Source organism: Salminus brasiliensis, chromosome 12 (assembly GCF_030463535.1).
Source record: "Salminus brasiliensis chromosome 12, fSalBra1.hap2, whole genome shotgun sequence".
NCBI classification, from domain to species: Eukaryota; Metazoa; Chordata; class Actinopteri; order Characiformes; family Bryconidae; genus Salminus; species Salminus brasiliensis.
The window spans coordinates 3985937-4010282 of record NC_132889.1 but is presented as its reverse complement, the minus strand read 5'-3'; the positions used below and the strand labels follow the sequence as shown (position 1 = coordinate 4010282).

Sequence of the window (24346 nt, the reverse complement as noted above, 5' to 3'; positions counted from 1 at the left end):
TTCCATTGTTATAAACCAGGTACTGAGACTGCAGATACACACTATTATTTGGAACCCAGTGTCTCAGCAACTACTCTGAATTGTAGACTATTATCAGTTACAGTAGAAACAGAGCTGACTACATCATGCTCCTTCCTGCTAATCACTAATACATTTTAAGAACTGACTCATAGGCTTAAAAAAAATTATTTTGACTTTAATTTTGATAAATCAGCAAAATCAAAACTAGTTCTTGTTATTTGAATGTCTGAGCCAGCATCCTGTAGAAACTTGATGCTTGTAAAAATCTGCTTGTGTGTAATGGTACCTTTTCCCAAAAGACTTTATTGTTGAATTGTAGAATGATAAAGTAGAAAGCTCAATTGTAGATTTGCAAAAAAGATGAACTAGGAAATTTTATTGTAGAATTGCAAAATCATAAACTAGAAGACTTCAGTGCAGAAATGTAGAAAGATTAACTAGAAGACTTTATTGTAGAAATGTAGAAAGGTAAACTATAACTTTATAGTAGAAAGATAAATTAGAATAATTTATTGTACAGTTGTAGAAATATAAACTGTAAAACTATTGTAGAAATGTCGAAATATAAACTAGAAAACTTTATTGTAGAGTTGTAGAAATATAAACTAGAAAACTATTGTAGAAATGTAGAAATATAAACTAGAAAACTTTATTGTAGAAAGATCAATTAAAACTTTAATGTAGAATTGTAGAAAGGTAAACTAGAAAACTTCATTGTAGGAAGATATAAGACTATTGTAGAATTGCAATGAACTAGAAGACTAGTGTAGAAAGATAAGCTAAAACTTTATTGTGGAGCTGTTGAAATATAAAGTAGAAAACTACTGTAGAATTGTAGAAAGGTAAACTGGAAGACTTTTATTGTAGAAATATGAACTAGAAAACATTATTGTAGAATTACAGGAAAATGAACTAAAACTTTATTGTAGAAAGATAAACAAGAAGACGTTATTGTAGAAATATAGATAGATGAACTAAAACTTTATTGTAGAAAGATTAACTAGAAAACTTTGTAGCTTAAACTAGAAGACTTGTAGAATTGCGATAAACTAGAAGACTTTAGTGTAGAAAGATAAGCTAAAACTTTATTGTGGAGCTGTAGAAATATAAAGTAGAAAACTACTGTAGAATTGTAGAAAGATAAACTGGAAGACTTATTGTAGAAATATAAACTAGAAAACATTATTGTAGAAGTACAGAAAAATGAACTAAAACTTTATTGTAGAAAGATAAACTAGAAGACTTTATTGTAGAGTTGTAGAAAGATAAACAAGAAGACGTTGTAGCTTAAACTAGAAGACTATTGTAGAATTGCAAAATGATAAACTAAAAGACTTCAGTATAGAATTGCAATATGATTACTAAAAAGATTGTAAAATTATGGAAAGAAACTAGAAGACTGTTGTAGAATTGTAGAAATATAAACTAGAAAACGTTATTGTAGAAATATAGATAGATGAACTAAAACTTTATTGTAGAAAGATTAACTAGAAAACTTTGTAGCTTAAACTAGAAGACTTGTAGAATTGCGATACACTAGAAGACTTTAGTGTAGAAAGATAAGCTAAAACTTTATTGTGGAGCTGTAGAAATATAAAGTAGAAAACTACTGTAGAATTGTAGAAAGATAAACTGGAAGACTTTTATTGTAGAAATATGAACTAGAAAACATTATTGTAGAATTACAGAAAAATGAACTAAAACTTTATTGTAGAAAGAAAAACTAGAAGACTTTATTGTAGAGTTGTAGAAAGATAAACAAGAAGACGTTGTAGCTTAAACTAGAAGACTATTGTAGAATTGCAAAATGATAAACTAAAAGACTTCAGTGTAGAATTGCAAAATGATTACTAAAAAGATTGTAAAATTATGGAAGGAAACTAGAAGACTGTTGTAAAATTTTGGAAATATAAACTAGAAAACATTATTGTAGAAATATAGATAGATGAACTAAAACTTTATTGTAGAAAGATTAACTAGAAAACTTTGTAGCTTAAACTAGAAGACTTGTAGAATTGCGATAAACTAGAAGACTTTAGTGTAGAAAGATAAGCTAAAACTTTATTGTGGAGCTGTAGAAATATAAACTAGAAAACTACTGTAGAATTGTAGAAAGATAAACTGGAAGACTTTTATTGTAGAAATATAAACTTGAAAACATTATTGTAGAAATACAGAAAAATGAACTAAAACTTTATTGTAGAAAGAAAAACTAGAAGACTTTATTGTAGAGTTGTAGAAAGATAAACAAGAAGACGTTGTAGCTTAAACTAGAAGACTATTGTAGAATTGCAAAATGATTACTAAAAAGATTGTAAAATTATGGAAAGAAACTAGAAGACTTGTAGAATTGTAGAAATATAAACTGGAAAATGTTATTGTAGAAATATAGAAAGATGAACTTAAACTTTATTGTAGAAAGATTAACTAGAAAACTTTGTAGCTTAAACTAGAAGACTTGTAGAATTGTGATACACTAGAAGACTTTAGTGTAGAAAGATAAGCTAAAACTTTATTGTGGAGCTGTAGAAATATAGAGTAGAAAACTACTGTAGAATTGTAGAAAGATAAACTGGAAGACTTTTATTGTAGAAAGATAAACTAGAAGACTTTATTGTAGAGTTGTAGAAAGATAAACAAGAAGACGTAGCTTAAACTAGGACTAGACTTCAGTGCAGAATTGCAAAATGATTGTTAGAAACATTGTAAAATTGCCTGGGCTCTAATTGCTCTAAATGCTCGGGTAGGTACATTTTTAGTTTCTTGTTTAAATCAAATGATCAAGGTTATCTGTGGCCTGAAGCAGCTGTCCTATCTTGATTACTTCTCTGTATCCATTTCAATTCCATTGAAAGTTCTTTTCATGTCATGCTTGTCTTTCAGTGTGAAGACCGCAAGATCAACCCTCAAGTGTCTCTTTACCTGCTCTCCCAGGTACGCGCAGTCGTTTTATACTGCTTTCTAACAACCCAGGCAGAGAGCAGCCAAAGCCTGTTTCCCTGGAACAGCCTGCAGCAAGTTGGCTGCTTCCCTGAAGAGATAAATATCTTCTAATCTGTTCATAGAAGCAGCTGGTGTAATGAAAGCTTTTGGACTTTTGAACATTTTCTAAGAAGAGCAGCTGGAGCCAATTCTTCTTCTTTCACATTGCAGTCTCAGGTTTAATATTGTCAGGAGCTTTTTTTGTCTTAACACGTTTTTCAGCTCGTAGCCCTTTACCCAGTAGCACTGTCTGTACTGCTGTCCTGTAAATAGGCTGTCCAGTTTATATTTTTAATGTATTCTTTTCAGAGCCTGATGGCTCACAACTGTAGAACTATAGAAAGATTATTATATTATTGACTATTGTAGAATTTTTAAAAGATAAACAAGAAAATGTTTATTGTAGAATTGTAGAAAGATAAGATTACTGTCTGTGTTGCTGTCCTTTAATTAGGCTGACCAGTTTCTATTTTTAATAGATTCTTTTTAGAGATTATAAACTTTCACCTTTAATTTAAGTGTCTAGAGTGTCTAGAGCCTGATGGCTCACTATTTTAGAATTGTAGAAAGACAAACTAGAAGACCTTTATTGTAGAATTATGGAAAAATAAGCTACTGTCTGTATTACTGTTCTTTAAATAGGCTGTCTAGTTTCAGTGTTTTCTTTCCAGTGTCTAGAGCCTGACGGCTCACTATTGTAGAACTGTAGACTATAAACTATAAACTAGAAGACTTAATCATAGAAATATAAAAAAAGATACACTAGAAAACTTTTATTGTAGAACTGTTGAAAGACAAACTAGAAGACTTTTATTTTTATTGTGGAAAGATACATTACTGTCTGTACTGCTGTTCATTTAAATAGGCTGTGTAGTTTCTATTTTTAATAGATTTATTTTAGAGATTATAAACTTCCACTTTCAAGAGCCTAGAGCCTTATGACTTACTATTGTAGAATTGTAGATCAATTAGAAGACTTTATAATAGAAACGTAGAAAGATAAACTAGAAGACTTTTATTGTAGAATTGCTAAAAGACAAAACTAGAAGAATATATGTAGAAATGATAATGTAGAATATTTTTACTGTAGAAAGACAAAGTAGAAGACCTTTATTGTAGAATTATGGAAAAATAAGCTAGTCTGTAAGTCTGTATTACTGTTCTTTAAATAGGCTGTCTAGTTTCAGTGTTTTCTTTCCAGTGTCTAGAGCCTGACGGCTCACTATTGTAGAACTGTAGACATATAAACTAGAAGACTTTATTATAGAAATGTAGAAAGATAAATTAGAAGTTTTTTATTGTAGAATTGCTGAAAGACAAAACTAGAAGACACTTTTATAGAAATGTAGAAAGATAAAGTAAAAGACTTACTGTAGAAAGACAAACTAGAAACTTTTTATTGTAGAATTGCTTAAAGACAAAACTAGAAGACTGTTATAGAAATGTGGAAAGATAAAGTAGTATATTTTTTACTGTAGAAAGACAAACTAGAAAACTTTTATTGTAGAATTGTGGAAAGATAAGTTACTGTCTGTACTGCTGTCCTGTAATGAAGCTGTCCAGTTTCTATTTTTAATAGATTATTTTTAGAAATTATAAACGTTCAATTTAAGTGTCTAGATCCTGACGGCTCACTGTTATAGAATTGTAGATAAACTAGTTGACTTTTATCGTAAAATTGTGAAAAGATACATTACTGTCGGTCCTGCTGTCCTGTAAATAGGCCATCTAGTTTCTATTTTTAATTGAAGAAAAAAAAAAATAAAACTTCCACTTTCAGTTTAAGTGTATTTTTAAGAGCCTGACCGCTCACTGTTAGTGGAATCGAGCTGTTTCAGGGTAAGACGTGTGACAACTCAGGGCTGATAATAGTAGCCAGCTGTGGATGTCTTTGGAGAACTTATTTTACCATGGCTTAAGAATGTTGATTAAAGTAGAACTTGTTTAACAGATGTTGTGATACACGCATACACTGTATGGACAAAAGTATCCGGACACCAGCTCATTTGTTGTTTCTTCTGAACGTAAGGGTGGTAAAAAAGAGTCTGTCCAGCTTTTGTTGGAGTGACCATCTCTACTGAAGCATTGCTGTGAGGATTTGATTGCATTCAGTGACAAGAGCGTTAGCGAAGTCAGGATTTTGGATGACCACTTTCCTTTCCTTCCATCCTAAACCAACTCCTCAACTCTTTCCAAAAGTATTGGCTGTAGCACCATCATCATTCATGTTGATCTGCCAGTGAATTCTATAGGGACTAGACAAGCTGTGTGTGTTCATTAGAAGGGGTGTCCACAAATATTTGTACATGTGGTGTATGTTTATGCCCTGGTGTTTGCTGTTGGTTGATGTTCAGCTAGGTGGAGCTTCATAAACACCCCTGCTGGTAAGACGTGTGGCCTGTCATGGCTAATTGCAGTAACGGTCATTACTGTCCCATCCACAGGTGTTCCTCATCATCCACTACCAGCCTCTGGTGAATGCTCTGGCAGATGTTATTCTGAACGGAGACCTGACTGTTTTCTCCGCTCAGGCGGAGCAGAACATGCACAAGAACTCAGTGAGTCCCTCTGCACAACAACACGCTCCCACACACCAACTGAACCTGCATTCACACACACACACACACACACATTGTTGTATCCTGTATCTATTATACGGTGGTAAACCGTAACTGTTAGACCATGAGCATCACTGCAGGCTACAAATGTCAAAACTCGTCAAAAAACAGAAGAAAACACCCACCTGTGTGAATATGCTAATTTCTGGTATTCATGATATACACTATATGGACAAAAGTATTGGGACACCTGCTTATTCATTGTTTCTTTGTAAATCAAGGGTATTTTTCCTTTTTTTGTTGGAGTAACTGTCACTACTGTCCAGGGAAGAAGACTTTATACTAGATTTTGGAGGAGCATTGCTGTGAGAATTTGATTGCAATGAGCAACAAGAGCTTTTTGTGAGGTCAGGATGTTGAATGATCACCACCCCGCCTCATCCCCAGCTTGAGAGCATACAGTTCCACTGCTCCACAGCTCAGTGCTGGGGGGGGCTCGAGCCCATTTCTGATACTGGGCATAGTGCCAATTGGTTCATGATGTTCATCTGCTCCAGAGAGTCCTGTTCTATTTGAAGTACTTCTCTACAGGGACTAGTCAAGCTGTGTGTGAAACTTTATTTATTTCTTCATTTTATTCATATTTCGCTCTGAGGAAACCGTGAACGAACAGGTGTCCCAATACTTTTGTCCAAACTTTTTTTTTTTTTTTTTTAAACCTAACCCTGAGCTTAACCTATAGGTTGCTACTGTTATTTCACTGAAGTGAAGAAAAAAAAAACGTGGTTCACTGGTTCAAAGGTAAGCGGAGTCATGCAGAGTGGGTGTAGTGTAAAATACTTCACCACAGACCAACGTACCGGCTGTTTCTTTACAGAGGTGATGGAACCTGGGGTCGCCATGACTACAACACCATATACAAGCATGTTATTTTTATATCCAATAATAAGCTCTGATGATTATCGGAAAATCGGAAATGAAAGAAATATCTGAAAAGCTCGGGCAGCTAGGCCTGTCACGATAATTACGTTATCGGCTTATCGTACGGTCAGTAATGCCCATTGTGTTTACTTGAGTGTATTTTTCTTTTATTTTTTTAATTTTTTATTTTTTTATTTTTTAAGCAGAGACGTTGCTTTTACCCAGACATGGTTGCAGCTGTGGTCCTTCTCACCGTTTACTCAAGCCATAGCTTGAGTATTCCAGCGTGTGTATGTTGCGTCTGTTGTAAACAACAAGCGTAGTGGCAGCTTCCACACTGTCATGCACGCCGTGCCTGACCCTGCATACAGCTGCAGAACCACTGTCGCTGTGCCAAACCATAGGACATATATTGCTGTGCGCAATTCCAGTCGGAAAGTTTGGAAGACTGAATCCGAATGGACTGCATTCTGCAGCTTAGACGTATGGAGGGGGGTACATTTTTACTTTAAGCCAAATGAACGAGGAGATTAACGCCCATTAACGTGCGTGAGCCGGTATGTCGACTTTGTTAAATTAGTAAAACAGTGGTTTTATTTATTTATTGTTTTATGTTTTGCTTATGTAGGATAGGTAATCCATTACATACAAATATATATGATCTAATATGATTATATTTATTATTATTATATATTATATGCTATAATATTATCATCAAATGATATATATATATACATGCATACATACACATACACAGTACCTCTTAAAAACAGCTGATCCAAATGCTAGCGTGACCCATACTCTGATTTGGGATACACCATAGTAAGGATGTCGGTTCAACTGAAGGGAGATGATTGGGTCATATAGGCTGTTAAGACTATTTATTGGTCTGTTGCTAAATGAGCAAATATCCCCAAGATCGAAGCATTTCTATTGGTCCATTCAGAGACGAGGTGTGATCATGAGCTGTCCCTGGACAGTAGAGACAGCACAGCCTTTGGTGTGTTGGCTTATAAGGGAGAACGTGCATTGCCCGCATTGTACACTCTGCTCAATTAATAAAACAGTGGTTTATTTATTTATTTTTTAATGTTTTGCTTATGTAGGATAGGTACACCATTTAAAAATATATATATTATATAATATTATTATTATATGCAGTAGTATTGTCATCAAATGAGGGGCATTAAATGGTCTAGAAATGACAATATTATCAGTTATTGCAATTATTTAATTATTTTTGTTGTGACAGGCCTAAGCTCAGCTTTCTTTACGGGCTGTTTTGCCTACCCTGCATTTACATAAAAAAAAGAAAGGAAAAAAAACCGACCTTATCAGTGATCTATAATTGTGTTCTAGAGTAATTCAGAGTAAACGTATGTAGTAATTTGCTGCATGCTTGAGAAGTGTGGTTCCTATCTCCACCATTGTGAATGTATCTGAATAAGATAAGCTTCTCTAGAACGAAGCGCTTTACGTCAGACCAGGCCGAACGATTCTGGTTCCATCTCATCTGGGATTTATTATGCAGAAATGTCGAAAAAATGCGTGGAATTCCCCATTAACTAAAAACTACTGTCCACATTGAGATCGAAGAGGAGCGAGGCGGTTCGGCTAATGACAGTGACGGACGTCGGCAGGCTTTACTGTGTGAAAGTTCACCCCAGCATCCAGCAGACGGACAGAACGCATGCAGATGGCCCACGCTCCCCGCTCTTACGATGGAGGAGGTGGCGATAATTTCTCAAAGACTCATAGATGTATTAATGAATTCATTTATTTAAGTAATTTAAAGAGCATTTTAGCCCTTTTTCATCGTAAAGCTGTGATCATACCATGCTGTTATAACTAATAACCCTTTCCTGTAGGCCGCGCACAATTTCTCGCCATATTAATATGAGCCACACACCCACGACCTGAATTTCTCTGCACCAAGAGCAGGGAAAATCTGGTCTCTGTCCCTGTATGTGTCAGCACCCTACTCGCCACACTCGTTTAATAATGCTCAGCATGGTGTCATACATCTCAAAATTGGCCTTGGACTTTTTGTGCTTCTTATGAGTGACCTGACCTGACCTGAATCTCCCTGACCTCGTATCTCCTTGTTTCCCGCTCCCTGCTGAGACATCCGGGTGAGCAGGAGTGAGCAGAGCTGTCCTGCTTCCTTCTGTTCTTGGGATTTGGAACAGGGCGGTTTGTGGCCTGGGGTCAGAGCCCCGCTAGTCCACCAGTCTTCTTCTTTGAAGGCCCTGCAGGAACGTCTAGATCCAGCACGTTTCGGTATCTTGCGCGGAATTAGGTTTCGCTGGAAGGGCTGAAGCATTAGGGTTTATTCGTTCGTTTTGAGACCCGAATGGATGCGACACCAGCGCTTGCCGGCCAATGGCGATGCCCATACCGATTCTGAGGAGCTTTAAAAAAAAATTCAAGTGAGCGATATCAGGCAATATCAGTCTCATTTCTACCATGTCGAATGACACAGACTGCAGGAACTGCAGTGAAACACTGCTTTTCTGACTGATATGACTGATATGATTCAGAGGCCGACACAAATGCGGAGGGTCAGTCTGCCGGTGTCACATTTCTCGAGTAATAGACGTATAGCAGCACTCTCACTGTGAAATTAGAAGATCCTGGAGAGACTTTTGGAGGTTCTTGAATTTGAAATTGTGGAGGAACATTCCAGAAAGTTTTATTTTAGGAGAAAAAGGTTTCTTGAAGGTTCCTAAAAGAACCTTGTAATAGTTTCAAGCTGAAGAACCTCTAAAGGTTTCTCAAGGAACTTATACCATATACTTTTAACAGTGTAGGAGGGGGTTCCCCAGCTCTCTTAGCACTGAATGCTTCATTTGCATAATTTATCTTCAATTTTAATCATTTCATCTAACTATTTTATGTAGTGACTCCTATAAATGTCATATATATATATATATATATATATATATATATATATATATATATATATATATATATATATATATACACACACACAGTACCTCTTAAAAACAGCTGATCCAAATACTAGGGTGACCCATATTCTGATTTGGGATCCACCATAGTTAAAATGTTGGTTCAATTGAAGGGAGACGATTGGGTCCATTCAGAAACACAATGTGATCATGAGCTGTCCCTGGACAGTAGAGACAGCACAGCCTTTGGTGTGTTGGCTTATAAGGGAGAACGTGCATTACCCGCATTGTACACTCTGTTCATATGACATACACTCTCCTGACAAAAGTATTGGGACACCTGTTCATTCGGTGTTTACTTATTCCCTTATGGAGAAACTGTCTCTACAGTCCAGGGAAGGCTTTTTCGTACTAGATATTGCAGCGTGAGGTCAGGATGCTGGATGCTGGATGCTGATCACCACCCCACCCCATCACCCCCCAACTCCACAACTCATCCCAGAAGTATCGGATGGAGCACCACCACCATCACTATTCCAGAGCACACTGCAGTTCAGAGCACACTGCTCCACAGCTCCGTGCTGGGGGGTCGTAAACCCTTCAGAGTGTGCTATTCTAATGGCAGTGCTTCTTCTCTGCAGGGACTAGGCAGTCTGTGCAGACAAGCATGTGCCTGTGAGTCATTAGAAGGGGTGTCCACAAATAGTTGGACATATTGTGTATGTGATGAGTTGCACACCAGACCTGGTTACTACATTTGGATCCATGTTTTTTTATTTTTATTATTATGTTGCTCAGTTATCCAGTGTAATTTTGACAGGCTGCTGTCCAACCTCGATGTTATCTGGTGTTATCTACCAAAGCTCGCAATCTTCTCTGACCTCCACCACCATCTAGCATGGCTGCTCCCAGGCAGCGAGAGTAGAAACTCTGATTGTGGCTTGTGTGTGCTTCTGTTCTTCTCGAGAGCGTATTGACACTGAGGTAAGAGGGGCAGATAAGGCTCTGCATGTATGGCTGGTTTTTCTGCCTTCCTTTGAACTCGTCCCCAAAGCAGACGTCAGCGCTGCGCGTAGGTGGCTGTGAAACCGGTCCTGTGGTGCCGTCCCGCAGAGGATGGATTGTGTTGTCGTGGATTGGCAAAACCCCGGCCAAGCCATCATGCATATGCAGGTATGCAAATAATGCCATCAGGCTGTCCCGGGCGTTTATGCAAACGAAAATAAAAAAGAGGTGGCGGTTTCTGTTCTGGTGAAATGGTCTCGTACCAGTAACTTCGCTTCACTGCTCGTTTCACCTTTTTGCCGCACACCTCCACGACCCGGTGATCACATGCTTTTGTTTTTCTTTACTGTATTTAAATCCGGCATTTGCATAATTCATTTGAAACTGGAAGTCGTTGAAGCTTTTGCACACCCCCTACCTCAGCCCCCAGTGCTTGAAGGTGTAACTGCTTTGGAGCTGAGGGGAAACTAAGCGAGATACATACATCTGGACTGGTTTAGCCCAACGTTTGCTGTGTGCACTGTGACGCACGAAGCTATACCCAGTATACAAATACGAGCAAAGGCAAATAAACTCTGTGTTGAGAATGTCATTTCCAAGGGACTATTGCCAGTGCATCCTGGCCCAAAGATGAAGTCATAGTTGGCCTCACACACACACACACACACACACATACTTATACACACTGTCTACACTGCCTGTTTAGACAGCCATCAGACCTCGAACAAGGTCTGTACTGTAATACCTTTAAACAGTTACCATAAAGTTGCCATGAAGGGCGCTCGCTAATGTCGCTAATGTTGCTAATGCCGCTAATGTCGCTAATGTTTACATGGGCTGAGTGGGAGGAGTTGAACCTGTAAGTGCTGGTCTTTAGTCTGTCCAGCCTGTCCTCTCAGCTCCTTCCCAGCTTCGTTAAACCCCTCACAGGAGGATTCCTAGCAGCTCCGATTGTGTTACGGTGGTCTTTCGTCCGTGTTGGAGGGATCTTGAGACATGTCCCCTGTCTCCTAGATGACTGTATCCCAGGACAGAGTGCACTAGGGGGGTGCACTAGGGGGGTTTACACTGGACAGAGTGCCTGGCCCTACAGACATACACTCTTTTCTCTCTCTCTTTCTCTCTCTCACACACACCAGAGCAATTTCAGAGTTACCATTTCACCTGATCTCCATAAACCGTCCCCAGAGAAACATGGAGAACATAGACACTCCACCCAGATAGAGCTAAACGTGCCTCCAAAGCCTGGGTACCACCCATGTAGTGGTCAGTACCTACCAAAAATTCAAATGGGCAGCTAAGGCTCATTGATGCGATCCATGGAGGTCCCACCTCCCACCTTGCAGGACTTAAAGGATCTGCTGCTAGCCTAGTCAGGACACCCATCAGAAGTGTCTCAAATGGTCAGGTCTGGCGCAAGGGGGACCTACACAGTATCAGGCAGGTGGTGCTAATGTTATGGCTGATGTTATGGTGCAAGTGCTGTTATGAATATTTATGAATGTGGGATGTCCCTCTGTGTTGCACAGTGCAACAGCTGAGATCTTTTAAACCCCACTTCCCAGACTCCTCTGTACCTCCAACCTTCTCACCGAAGGCCTCAGAGATCCATGGTGATGACCATGGTGATCTTCTTCACCCCTCACTTCAACCTCAATCCAGAGCAGACCAGACTAAACGCCTAAGGTTTAAATAAGATCGACTCCTCCAGAATAATCCTCTAGAACCATGTTCTGATCATCTGCATCTGATAAATGGTGGGATGTTCGAACCTTCTCCTCACATGAGCTCCATCCTCAGTGTTGATCACATGAAGATCAGATGTCCGAATATTTTTTTTTTTTCACATGACTGCATGTGCATGTTAGTAGGCTTAATTATTGCATGTGGAGGCATTGCAACGGCTTAGCTGGGGGAAGTTATTGAGCTGTGTGTGTGTGTGTGTGTGTGTGTGTGTGTGTGTATATGCTGTGTTTACACCTGCAACAACAGCTGATGATGAGTTTGCACAGCTCACAGATGCACTGTCAGCTTTAACCAAACATAGGCTGTCATTTGGATGAGCAGTCACCCTTTTGGTTAAAACAGGACCCTTGGGAGTGTGTGGGTGTATATTTGTGTGTGTGTGTGTGTGTATATGCATGCATGCATGTGTGTGTATATGCATGCGTGTGTGTGTGTGTTTCTCAGAAACCGCCTCACTTCTGCTTAAGCACAAGGAGTGCAGCTCATCAGGGCCGCTGTGATCAGAAGCCTCTTCCCTTTTCCTCGTCTCGCGGCTCTCTGACTGGCTCAATCTCGGCAGCTTTACCCGGCACTGAGTAGAACCTGCCAGGAAGCGGTGCCTCCAGCCAAGTTCCTTATACCAACCCTGTGTGTACAGGAAAAACCATACCGATCATTTGTTTGCCCTTCAAGGAAGAAAAGGTTCAGAACATCTTTGCATTTTTTTTGGAGGAGGGGCCGAGTTCAGGAACTGGCACGTCTTTAATCTAGGTTCTAAAAGTGGATCAGTGGTTTAAATCACAGTGTTATTGTTTAAGACACAGTAGCAGACCTTTAAAACGATCAATTGCTTTGCATTAGTAGTGTAAAACGTGTGACGGGTGGTTGGCTTGAGCTTAACACATATATAAAAACAATAGATCACCCAGGTCAGGCTCCAGATCCAGACATATTCTATTCCAGTCCAGTTCTGAGGCTTTTTTTTTAACCACGGTGTTCAGAGCGCCATCTGGTGTCCACAGGGCGCCGCTAACGGACATCATTCATCCTCCCAAAAATCCTTCTCCGCTGTTCATCCTCCCAAAAAAATGATTTACCCACCTTAGGCATAAATCCTAATTAAAATAATCCTTTTTATCCAGACATGGGAGCCATTATTAACAATAAAACGTGACGGGGTGGTATGTTTACATCCCAAAATGACCACAGAGCTTCATGCGTTCAAGGTCCTGACCTAGCACACATGCCAATCAATCTGAAATCTCATTTACTTTGCATTGTTACTGTAAAACATGCGTGACGGGGTGGTTGGGTTGAGATTAACCATATAAAACCAATAGGCATGTCCCAATTCAGTCCAGTGGATCGAGATCGGCTGTCGGCTGTTTCTATTCCAGTCCAGTTCCGAAGCTTTGTTTTAACCACAGTGTTCAGAGCACCATCTGGTGTCCTCAAGGCACCGTTAACGGACAGCAGCAGCAGTGTGGACGTTCTCAGAAGGTAAATAAATGAGTTGAGTCTGCAGCAGTGTGGAGCTGTTTTACAGTGGAACCTGAAACGGACCATAATATCTGACCCTTTATAAAACCATCACTGAAACGCTCCGTTTTACCAGCGGGAGAACCGCAGAAACCAGCACATTCACCCACTATAAACCAGTTATTACACACCAGTAGACCAACAACCACAGATATCAGTCCAGAGTGCGTACCACCACTGCACACTCACACACACACAGGAAGTGATTAGACTGTAGTGTTGGAAAGGAGCCGGCAGCTGATTGGTCAGGGACTCCTCCAGCCAGTTTATTAGGCACATTTATTTGTTCTTCTGTCTACAAAATTCAAGGACGTGCTAACTAGCATTCTAACTCGTCATTAATCATCATAATTAATCACTAATATACCAATAAAACAATAGACAGGAGCTTTATTATGCAATTAATAACAGTTTACGAACAGTGTAGCGGCACAATCCTGCAACCAGCTGTGTTTCCAGGGTGCTTTTACCATCCTAGCTGTGTTCGCACCCAGGTACAGGAAAACCCTCTATACGGACGCATGAAAACGGTCACTTATTAATTAGAAATTAGTACAAATGGTTGTTACTTTTTAAGAAATATTATTTTCTCATATATTCTGTTAACAGTAACACTGGGATTCATTATTTATTAGTTTCCATTACAGCACACAATTAATTAAGCACACCATGTCTGGACACCCCTGACTGAATGGATGTTTTTCATGCGTGTTTTTAAAAAATAATAATTTATTTATTATTTATTATTATAAATTATATTAGATAATTATAAATTATTATTATTTATTTATTTTTAATGAAATGCAATTAGTTTTCAGCAGGAAACAATGGTCGCACTCAGTCTTCAAGCCAAATAGAAGAACATCCCCTCATGAAGATCCTGGAGAAAATGCTAGGAATGTGCAAAACTGCGTCAGGGCAGGGGGGGGGGGGCAACTTTTTGTAGAATCTGCACCAGAAGAATCATGTATGCATTTGCTTAAGACTGGTTCGGTGGCGGAGTAATTCCATATGTGTTGTTTCATAGGTTTGCTATTCTTACTTGTGGAATAACAGTGACGGCAAACCTATGAAACAACACATATGGAATTACTCAGCCACCGAACCAGTCTTAAGCAAATGCTGTTAGAAACTGTTATTAATTGCATAATAAAGCTCCAGTCTATTGGTTTATTGGTATATTAGTGATGGTAATAGTTAAAACGCTAGTTAGCACATCCTTGAATTTTGTAGACAGGAGAACAAATATATGTGCCTAATAAACTGGCTAGAGGAGTCCCTGACCAATCAGCTACAGTCTAATCACTTCCTGTGTCTGTGTGTGTGTGTGTGTGTGTGTGTAGGTGGTGGTACAAACTCTGGACTGATATCCACTTCCAGGCAGTCGCGAGGCCCTTCCTGCATGGTCTCTTGAGTGGTTTCGCCTGGTGGTAGCTATGGTGTTGCTAGACGGCTGCAGTAGTGTTGCTTGGTGCAGTGTTGCTATTGTGTGTTTTCGGCGGCTGCTAGGGCGTCACTAAGTGGTTGCTGTGGTATCCCATACGGTTGATTGGATATTTCATGAATACGCCCATACGTCTGAGCAAAAAGCCGTACGTATCCTGATCAGTCTCCATAACATTAGTACCGAATATTAATGCAGAATGTTAAATAGCCCCCCCTCGTGCCTCCGCAGCAGGTCTGAGCTTTCGAGGCATGGACTCCACAAGACCTCTGATAGCATCTGTCCTGTGGACGTTGTGAGGTGGGTGAGGCCGGTTGTCCTTTCTTGGACCACTGCATGCCATTCCATTATTGGAGATGACCCTCTGACCCTCATCTGGCCTTCACAATTTGCTTGCCGGGCTTCTAACACATCAGCTTCAGCAACTGACCGGTCACTTGCTCCCTAATCTGTAGAAGCCACTGTCAGCGTCAGGTGGTGCACCTGAGAAGTGGGACTAACTGTCACTGTTGCTTGACTTTTGGAGCATTGCTGTAAGGATTTGATTGCATTGGGGTGGGGTAGCCCACACCTGGGGTTAGGCAGCATGGTGCCAATAGGTTCCTTGCATTGTTGCTGCTCCAGGGAGTGCTTCTCTGCAGGCATGTCTGTGTCAGCAAATGGTGGAGCTGAATGCATTCATTAGAAGGGTGTCCACAAATATTTGGACATATAGTGTGTGTGTGTGTGTATGCTCAGGTGCAGGTGCTTATACGAGCATCATGGAGCACCTGCCATGAAACCGGTGAATGCAGGGCTGCTGAGGCCTGTTTTGCTCTGCTTAAAGCACAGATCACAGCAGAACTGCACTGCCTTTAACCTACTTTCCCTTTCCCATAACAACGGGCTAATGTGCACCAGCACTGCTCTCTTACCAGCAAGTCATACACACACACACACACATGCAAACACTCGCATCACGTGACCGTCCCCGGCCGCTAAACCACAGATGTGTTAATATTCATGCACGCGGTGCAGCACACGCACATGGGCACATGGACTTTGAAGGGGGGTTGGGGTAGGGGTTCGGGGTGGAGGTGGGTTGTATGGATGACGGCTGAAAAAAGCTCCTCTATCAGTGGCTCTCTCGCTGCTCCTGAGGCAGAGGCCGGAAGTGTACGTTTCGTGCAGAAGTGTGCTGGTTACCAAAACTCGCGGCTGTTTTTGAAGCCAGCAGATGAGCAGGCTTCCTCTGTTTTTCCCGTAGATGATCTGCGCTACCAGCAGCTCACACGTGTCCCAAGCCACGAGAGTCACACCTGCTGCCCTGCTTTGCTGGAAACTTCACTTCTAGCCCAGTGACACGGCTTCGGTGACTCGTTTCTGGCACCCCTGGTGTTTTATTAAGAGGGGTTGACGTGGTCCGTCTTCGTGGGTGCCTGCCCTGTCAGTGTGCCGTTGAGTGTGCAACTCTACATCAAGATTAAGAAGCTACCGATGGGGAGCGTGAGGCATTTCCGCCTGATTTTTCAGAGAATCGTACGAGGACCTGATTTCGATCTGTCTGTTCTAGTCAGAAGGTGATCTCTTGCTATCGCTCTGGAATCGTTAGACCTATGTGGAACCTGTCTGTCGGCGACGATCTGTGATTCATAAAGCTGCTGGATGCGTAATGAAGTCATAAACACAGAACCTGCTGGTCTCGGGTGGACCCTAATCATATATATATATATATTTTTTTTAATTATTTAATTTAATATATTTTATTATTATTATTATTGTAGCCCCTTGCGGTGGTTGCCTGAGCCCTACACTGGTTGAAAAGCTGAGCAGACTGACTAACAGATGGGGAGACAGACACACACAGCAAATATCACATTGTTAGCTTGCCATGACGTCACTTCCATAGCTCTGAGTATGTGTGTGAGTATGTGTGTGAGTGTGAGTGTGTATATGTGTGTGTATCAGTCCCCTGCTGGTAAATAGCTTTGCCATTTGCTCGCACTTCATACTGAAAAGCAACTCATTAGGTCTACGACCGCAACCTGGCCACAGGTGACTGTGGTGAGCGCTCCACTTCTCTGCATTGGAGGCTGCATTCCGTTAACTCTTCTTCACTGTGACCCATAATGAGTTTGGTTACAACCAGGAAACCAAGCTGTAGCAATACAAGCCTTGTTGTTTTTAGCATTTGTGAGCTTTCTGTTTAGAGAAGCCTGGCCAGCTAGCAGCAGTGCAGCCTTTTTTTTTAAGGCCTTTTTGAGGCCTTTTTCAATTACCGTGAAAAGTCTTCGTGAAAAGCATGGCGGCCTGCATTTGCACACCCTGGAAACTGGTCTGTATTTACAGCTCTGCCAGTGGATGCCTGACAAGGTGCCAGTTTATTAAAACCTGGCCAGCTAGCAGCAAAGCAGCCTTTTTCAATTACCCTGAAAAGTCTTAGTGAAAAGCATGGTGGGCAGAATTTGCACATCCTGGAAACTGGTCTGTATTTACAGCTCTGCCTCCAAGCCTTGTTGTTTTTAGCATTTGTGAGCTGCCGGTTTAGTGAAACCTGGACTGCTAGCAGCAGTGCAGCCTTTTTGAGGCCTTTTGGAGACCTTTTTCAATCACCATGGAAAGTGTTATTTTCAGATAGTGAAAAGCATGGCGGCCTGCATTTGCACACCCTGGAAACTGGTCTGTATTAACCGCTCTGCCAGTGGATGCCTGACAAGGTGCCAGTTTATTAAAACCCGGCCAGCTAGCAGCAAAGCAGCCTATTTTAAAGGCCTTTTTGGAACCTTTTTGAAGGCTTTCTCAATGATTGTGAAAAGTGTTATCTTCAGGTAGTGCAAGCATGCCGGCCTGCGTTTGCACATCATGTGAGGCTTGTTGTTTTTAGCATTTCTGAGCAGCCTGTTTCAATTACCATGAAAAGTCCAATTTTTCAATTACCCTGAAAAGTCTTAGTGAAAAGCATGGTGGGCAGAACTTGCACACCCTGTAAACTGGTCTGTATTTACAGCTCTGCCTCCAAGCCTTGTTGTTTTTAGCATTTGTGAGCTGCCTGCTGCCTATTTTAAAGGCCTTTTGGAGGCCTTTTTCAGTTACTGTGGAAGGTGTTATCTTCAGGTAGTGCAAGCATGCCGGCCTGCATTTGCACATCGTGTGAGGCTTGTTGTTTTTTAGCATTTGTGAGCTGCCGGTTTAGTGAAATCTGGCCAGCTAGCAGCAGTGCAGCCTTTTAGAGGTCTTTTGGAGGCCTTTCTGAAGCCTTTTTTATCCTCAAACAATGAAAAGCATGGTGGCCTGCATTTGCACACTGTGTAAACTGGTCAGTTCTAACCGATCTGCCTCAAAGCCTTGTTGTTTTTAGCATTTGTGAGCTGCCTGTTTATTAAAACCTGCCCAGATAGCAGCAGTGCAGCCTTTTAAAGGCCTTTTGAAGCCTTTTGGAGGCGTTGTCTCCAAGCCTTGGTGGTGATTTTTAAATTTTATAAATTTTTTTTTTTTTTTTTTTTACATTTCGAAGCCTCTTATTTTTCTAAATGGCATCGTCTGCATCGGTGGAGCCGGCTTTAGCCTCCAGTGAGTCACCATGGAAACTGTTATTATCTCGAGCCTTGAAATAGTATGAAAATGGCAAGATTATGCTTGCTTCTTAATCAGGGCTCTTTAAGCTTGCACTCGATTTCGCAGGAGAGCTTTTCTGCTTTTCTTTGAACGCTTTGATGTGTTCTCTGAAGCAGCAGACCCTGAGAGGTTCCGTGTAGGATGGTGTGCCTTTGACACGATGAGTAGTTCAAGCTAGTCTCCCCCTCTTCTCAGAATGACTGAGCTTTGGTTGATGTCTATCTGGGCACAGTGAGGTGGGGTCTCCGCTTTCTGGACGGCGATGTGGGCGGGGGGGTGGGGGGGTGGTGGAGGAACTGATTGTACAGTAGAGGTGGGAGGAACAATTGGTGGGACGTAGGGTTAAGATGGTGTGTTTTGGGTGCTTTGTAGATGCCAGATACATTTCAGTGGTCCTTTATTTGTTTGTTTGTTTGTTTGTTTGTCTGTCTGTCTATCTATCTCTGGGTTGGTGAGGCTCTCCCGACTTTTCTGTGTACTAAATCCGACTTGTGGACTGTTCTACTTGGGACTGAGACAATCCAACATCCCAGTTGAATCAAATTTCCAAGCTTGATGAGTTTTCTGGCTCCTCAAATCCTGGTCGAATGCTGCAGAGGCCAGTTCAAACATTAAAATAAACAGTTAGCTTAGCTTAAGATGTGGGAGTAAACCACCACAATTGGATTAACAAACCCTAACGAGTGTTAATATGAACCGAAATATGTCCCGCTTTTTACCCTAGTCCCAGGTTAGCATTGTTAGCATTGCACCTGGTCAGCATTGTGGGCGATACCAGTTGATGACGCATTAATGCATTTAAATCTTGGCCTAATGCGTTTTAGTTGAAATTTCCTACTTGAGACTCGGACAATCCGACATCCCAACATCTGCGAAATTTCCAAGCTTAATGAATTTTCTGGCTTTTTAAATCTTGGCCTAATACTGCGTTCAATTACCCACGGAAGTCGGATGTCTGAGTTGGAAATGATGACCAGGTCAGCATTAGCATTAGCGAGACCAGTTGATAATAATGCATTAACGCATTTAAATCTTGGCCTAATGCTCAACTAATGTCTGAGTTAGGAATGATGACCGGGTTAGCATTGTTAGCGAATGTTAGGACCAGTTGGTGACCATGCATTATGCTGTATTTGTGTAAACAGATAGAAGTTGGACAGTGCTGAGTGTGTGACTGGTGTAAGTGCTAATTAACTGTGTAGTACTACTGCTTTTACTACTCTTGAGGTATGGGGTGGCCATCTTGGATTTTGAACTTTGGGTTGGTGAGGCTCTTCCGACTTTCCGTACAGTAAATCCGACTTGTGGGGGCGTTTTAGTTGAAATATCCTACTTGGGACTCGGACAATCCGACATCCCGACATCGGTGAAATTGAAATTTCCAAGCTTAATGAACTTTCTGGCTTTTTAAATCTTGGCCTAATACTGTGTTCAATTACTCTCGGAAGTCAGATGTCTGAGTTGGAAATGATGACCAGGTCAGCATTAGCATTAGCGAGACCAGTTGAAAATTATGCATTAACGCATTTAAATCTGTTGAGAAATGGGGACGGCCAGTTTGGATTTTGAGCTGGGGGTTGGTGAGGCTCTCCCGAACTTTTTTCGGGACGTTTTAGTTGAAATGTCCTACTTCCGACATCCCAGAGCACAGCATAACGCTAATCAAGCCATTTCCGAAAACTACAGCAGTCACAGCCACGTCGTAAGACGGGACGGCTAGAGAAGATTTCTACAGTACAGAACGTTAGAAATGGCAGTTCAGGGGAACTGTGGAGGTCGAGCTAAGATCTGGAAGACCGGGAGCTCTAACTCTCAGAGAGATAGAGCTGCTCATATGCTGGTAGGACGAAACCAACAGCAGATCAAAACCCCTACATGACTACATGCCAGGAACCTGCTGAGGTTTAGGTGGTGCACTGGGCGATATGGCATACAACCACCAAGGCCTCTGAATACCTGTAGGTGCTGATTGGATAGCATAGTGGATAACACCACTGCCATGCAAACGAGATTCCGTCAAACTCCTTCCAGACTTCCCCTAGATGGGGTTTCGGTCCTCAAGGACCTCTCCAATAATTTCGAATTATTTATTTATTTATTGTTTAGGATCTTGTGTCCATTTTTGTTCAAACATCGTCAAGAAATGAGAGAAGCCTGCCTGCCTCGTCCTAGAGGTCCCACCTGACCTGCCTACACCCAGGCCCAGATATTTGTGGCACGCCCCAAAGTAGTAAAGCTTGAGGGTGCTCTTGTCCCACCGTGTCCTTAGCTGCTAGGCATCTGCTTCCTGTTGCAGAACGGTGCGTGCTTTCTTTCTGAGAAACCAGTGACCCTCTTTCTTTCCTCGTACGCTCTCTCTCATGTGGCATCGCAATTATCAGAGCTACCTTTGTCATTTACAGTGCAGCTTTCAGAATTTCAGTTTCAGGACTGTTTTCGGTCTCCTCTGTTTGCCTGTTTCAGTCGAAGTTTGGCACTTTTTTTTTTTTTTTTTTCTTCTACCTGTGGTGTGTGCATGTGTGTATATATGTGTGTATATATGTGTGTGTGTTTTGTCAGGAAGAAAACAAAGGAAGTGTATGCAAGATAGAGATCTTAACCTGTTTTGAACTTTAAGTGTCTTTTTGGTATTTTCTCAGAAAGCCTCAAAACCATCAAATTACAGTTAGGCCTGATCCTGCTTCTAGTTTTCAGAAGCGCGTCTCGGTTCTGGTCGTATCTCGGAGCCGGCTGTGGATGTGGCAAGGTAGCATAGCTCCCAAACTGAAGCCACGTTGTGATTTAGTGTGACTGAGCTGTTTGTCTCTGTTCTATGTACAGCCAAATGTGTCCTCTGTATTAAACCCATCTGTGGTAGTGAACACACACACACACACACTAGTGATCTAGGGGCAGTGAGCGCACACACACACACACACACACACACACACACACACACACACACACACACACCCAGAGCGGTGGGCAGCCAACTCCAGCGCCCGGGGAGCAGAGAGGGTGAAGGGCCTTGCTCAAGGGCTCAACAGTGGCAGCTCGCCGAGCCCGGGAATCGAACCCACAACCCTGTCATCAATAGCCCGGAGCTCTAACCGCTGAGCCACCACTGCCCCACTGTACGTACAGTGTATGTCCGAACACAGATGTGCAAATGCACACACGCAGCTTGTCTAGTCTCTAGAGAAGTGCTGCCAGTAGAATAGGACTCTATGGAGATCAACACGAACCTATTGGCCATGCCTAATAATGCCAGGCGTGAGTTATAGAGGGGTATAAAGCCCCCCAGCATTGAGGAGCTGTGGAGCAGTGGAAGAACTGTGCATTCTGGAATGATGGTGGTGGTGCTCCGTCCAGTACTTTTGGGATGAGTTGAGGAGTTTGGGATGACGAGGTGGGGTGGTGATCAGTCATCCAACATCCTGACCTCACTAACGCTCTTGTTGCTGAATGCAATCAAATCCTCACAGCAATGCTCCTCCAAAATCGAGTAGAAAGCTTCTTCCCTAGACAGTAGAGACAGTTACTCCAACAAAAGCAGGATGAGCAACACTTCATATGTTTTAATATAAGAAAATATTTGCATATAAATTTCTTTAATTGAAGTTTCGTGGCTTAGACTTTATATGCAGTGCCGTATGTTGCACATATATTTTGGATAAAAGGGAAATATTCACATAAAATTTTTCTTGTTTGTCACATATATGGACATATATTGCACATTTTAGATATTAATAAATGTATTCTCATATAATTTGTTCTTATATAATATATTCTTATAAATACATATAGTTTCACTGCTAAGATGTCACATATATGCATTGCACAAATATTCTGAATATGTGAAAATATATATTGTAATTTCACTGCTGTGACATTACATTTATGGGCATATATATATATATATATATATCAGATGAAATTAGTTCTAAGGAAATACATATTTACATTTAAAATCCGGTGCTAAGACAATATATGCAGTGCCATACATAGCACATATTATATATTGGAAATAAGGAAGTACATGTACATACAATTTATTTATTTTATTTTTTTTTTTGTAATTTTACTGCCAAGGCATCACAAAAATGGGCATACACTGCACATATATTTTAGATTTCAGAATCAGAAATACATTGATCCCTGGAGAGAAATTGCAGTTGTTACAGTTGCAACTGTTCGTGTAAGAATAAACACTATATAAAATAAAACCTCTATAAAAACGCTATAAAAACACTTTAAAAATAAATATTATGAAATGTACACCCTGTAAAATGAACACTATAAATAATCACTCTAAAAATCACTCTATAAAAGTATAGAAAGTCTATAAAAGTAGACTCTATAAAAGTAAATATAAAAACAATTCTGTAAATACGCTTTATAAAATAAGCTCTATAAATAAGCACCCTAAAACACTCTATGCAATAAAACTCTATCAAATAAAATACATTTAAGACAAAGAGAACATTTCTTGTTAGAAAAAATGTACATATATATTTACATATATATAAATATATTGGAAGTAACTGTGATGAGTGAGTTATTGTGCACACATTAAATTGAAGTACAGTATTATTATTATTATTATTATTATTGCTATTATATTACTATTATTAGTATGTATTATTATTATTATTGTTATTATTATTGCATATACTTTTGCATAGTCCTTGTACTTCCAGTACTAAGATATCAACATACACTTTGCACATATATTTTGAGTGTGAGGAAATATTGTGGTGGTAATGTTTATATACATTATATATATTATTATTACACATAATCTGCACTGGGTGGATGAAGCCCACTTTGGTCTAATGTGTTTTGGTCTCTGTGCTTTTCCAGTCCAATAGTGGAGTGCGTCGCTTCAGCAAGCCGGCAGAGAGTCTGGAGCGCTCCCTGGAGATGAGCCGGCAGCGGGGCAGGAAGAAAACGCAGAAGCGGCCCAACTACAAGAACGTAGGAGAGGAGGAAGAGGAGGAGAGAGGTGCTGAGGAAGGCACGGAGGAGGAGAAGGATAAGGCTAAAGGTACAGAGGCTAGCTCAAAGGCTAGCAGGACGAGTGGGGACACGGAAGGTGAGTGGCAACGGATGAATGTCCCACCATCATTGACTAATCTTCCATTCTCCAGAGCGCCCCCTTTTGCAGCCGTGGCGCCGCTCTCTGAACTGGCTGTAGGTGCATAGATGACAAACAACAAACAAGCGGACAGACAGTGTCGATACTGTGCCCTAAAGGCGTGTCCCAGTCTGATAACCGCCAATGGCAAACAGTAGAAGCTTGAAGGGTGTGGTCATGCAATGTGCTGCCAGGAGCTGCATTTCTCAGGCCTTCTGTAGTTGGGTTAAATCAACAATCTGAAGTAGTGTCCAGTCCGACAACTCCGAGATAAGTAAATATTATTTCCCTGTCTGGATTCAATAAATCAAGTGACTGTCACTTTACAGCTGGGGTGTCCAGTTACAGTCCTGAGGAGCCAAAGTCCAGCATGGTTTTGGCATTCCCCTGCCTTAACACTCATGGGAACCTGCAGGCCAAGGATCAACCTCTGACTGGAATTAAGTGTTCTTACAGGGAAAGCACTAGATGAAGGTCCTCCAGGGCCTCAACTAGACCCTGCTGCATTACAGCTAGCTTGTTTTGACCAGTT

At 40.9% G+C, this 24346-nt stretch overlaps 1 protein-coding gene across 5 annotated transcripts in view; it reads left to right on the top strand.

Moving 5' to 3' along the window:
- The window catches only part of clec16a (C-type lectin domain containing 16A), a 109247-nt gene that overhangs the window by 13127 nt on the left and 71774 nt on the right, over positions 1-24346 (top strand). For 4 of the 5 annotated variants that reach the window (XM_072694195.1, XM_072694196.1, XM_072694192.1 and 1 more), the window contains 3 exons: positions 2905-2955; positions 5448-5561; positions 23541-23772. In XM_072694195.1, coding sequence (XP_072550296.1) covers positions 2905-2955; positions 5448-5561; positions 23541-23772 — 397 coding nt within the window. The remainder of the gene's footprint in view (positions 1-2904; positions 2956-5447; positions 5562-23540; positions 23773-24346) is intronic. The other variant, XM_072694193.1, reaches the window with a different exon arrangement.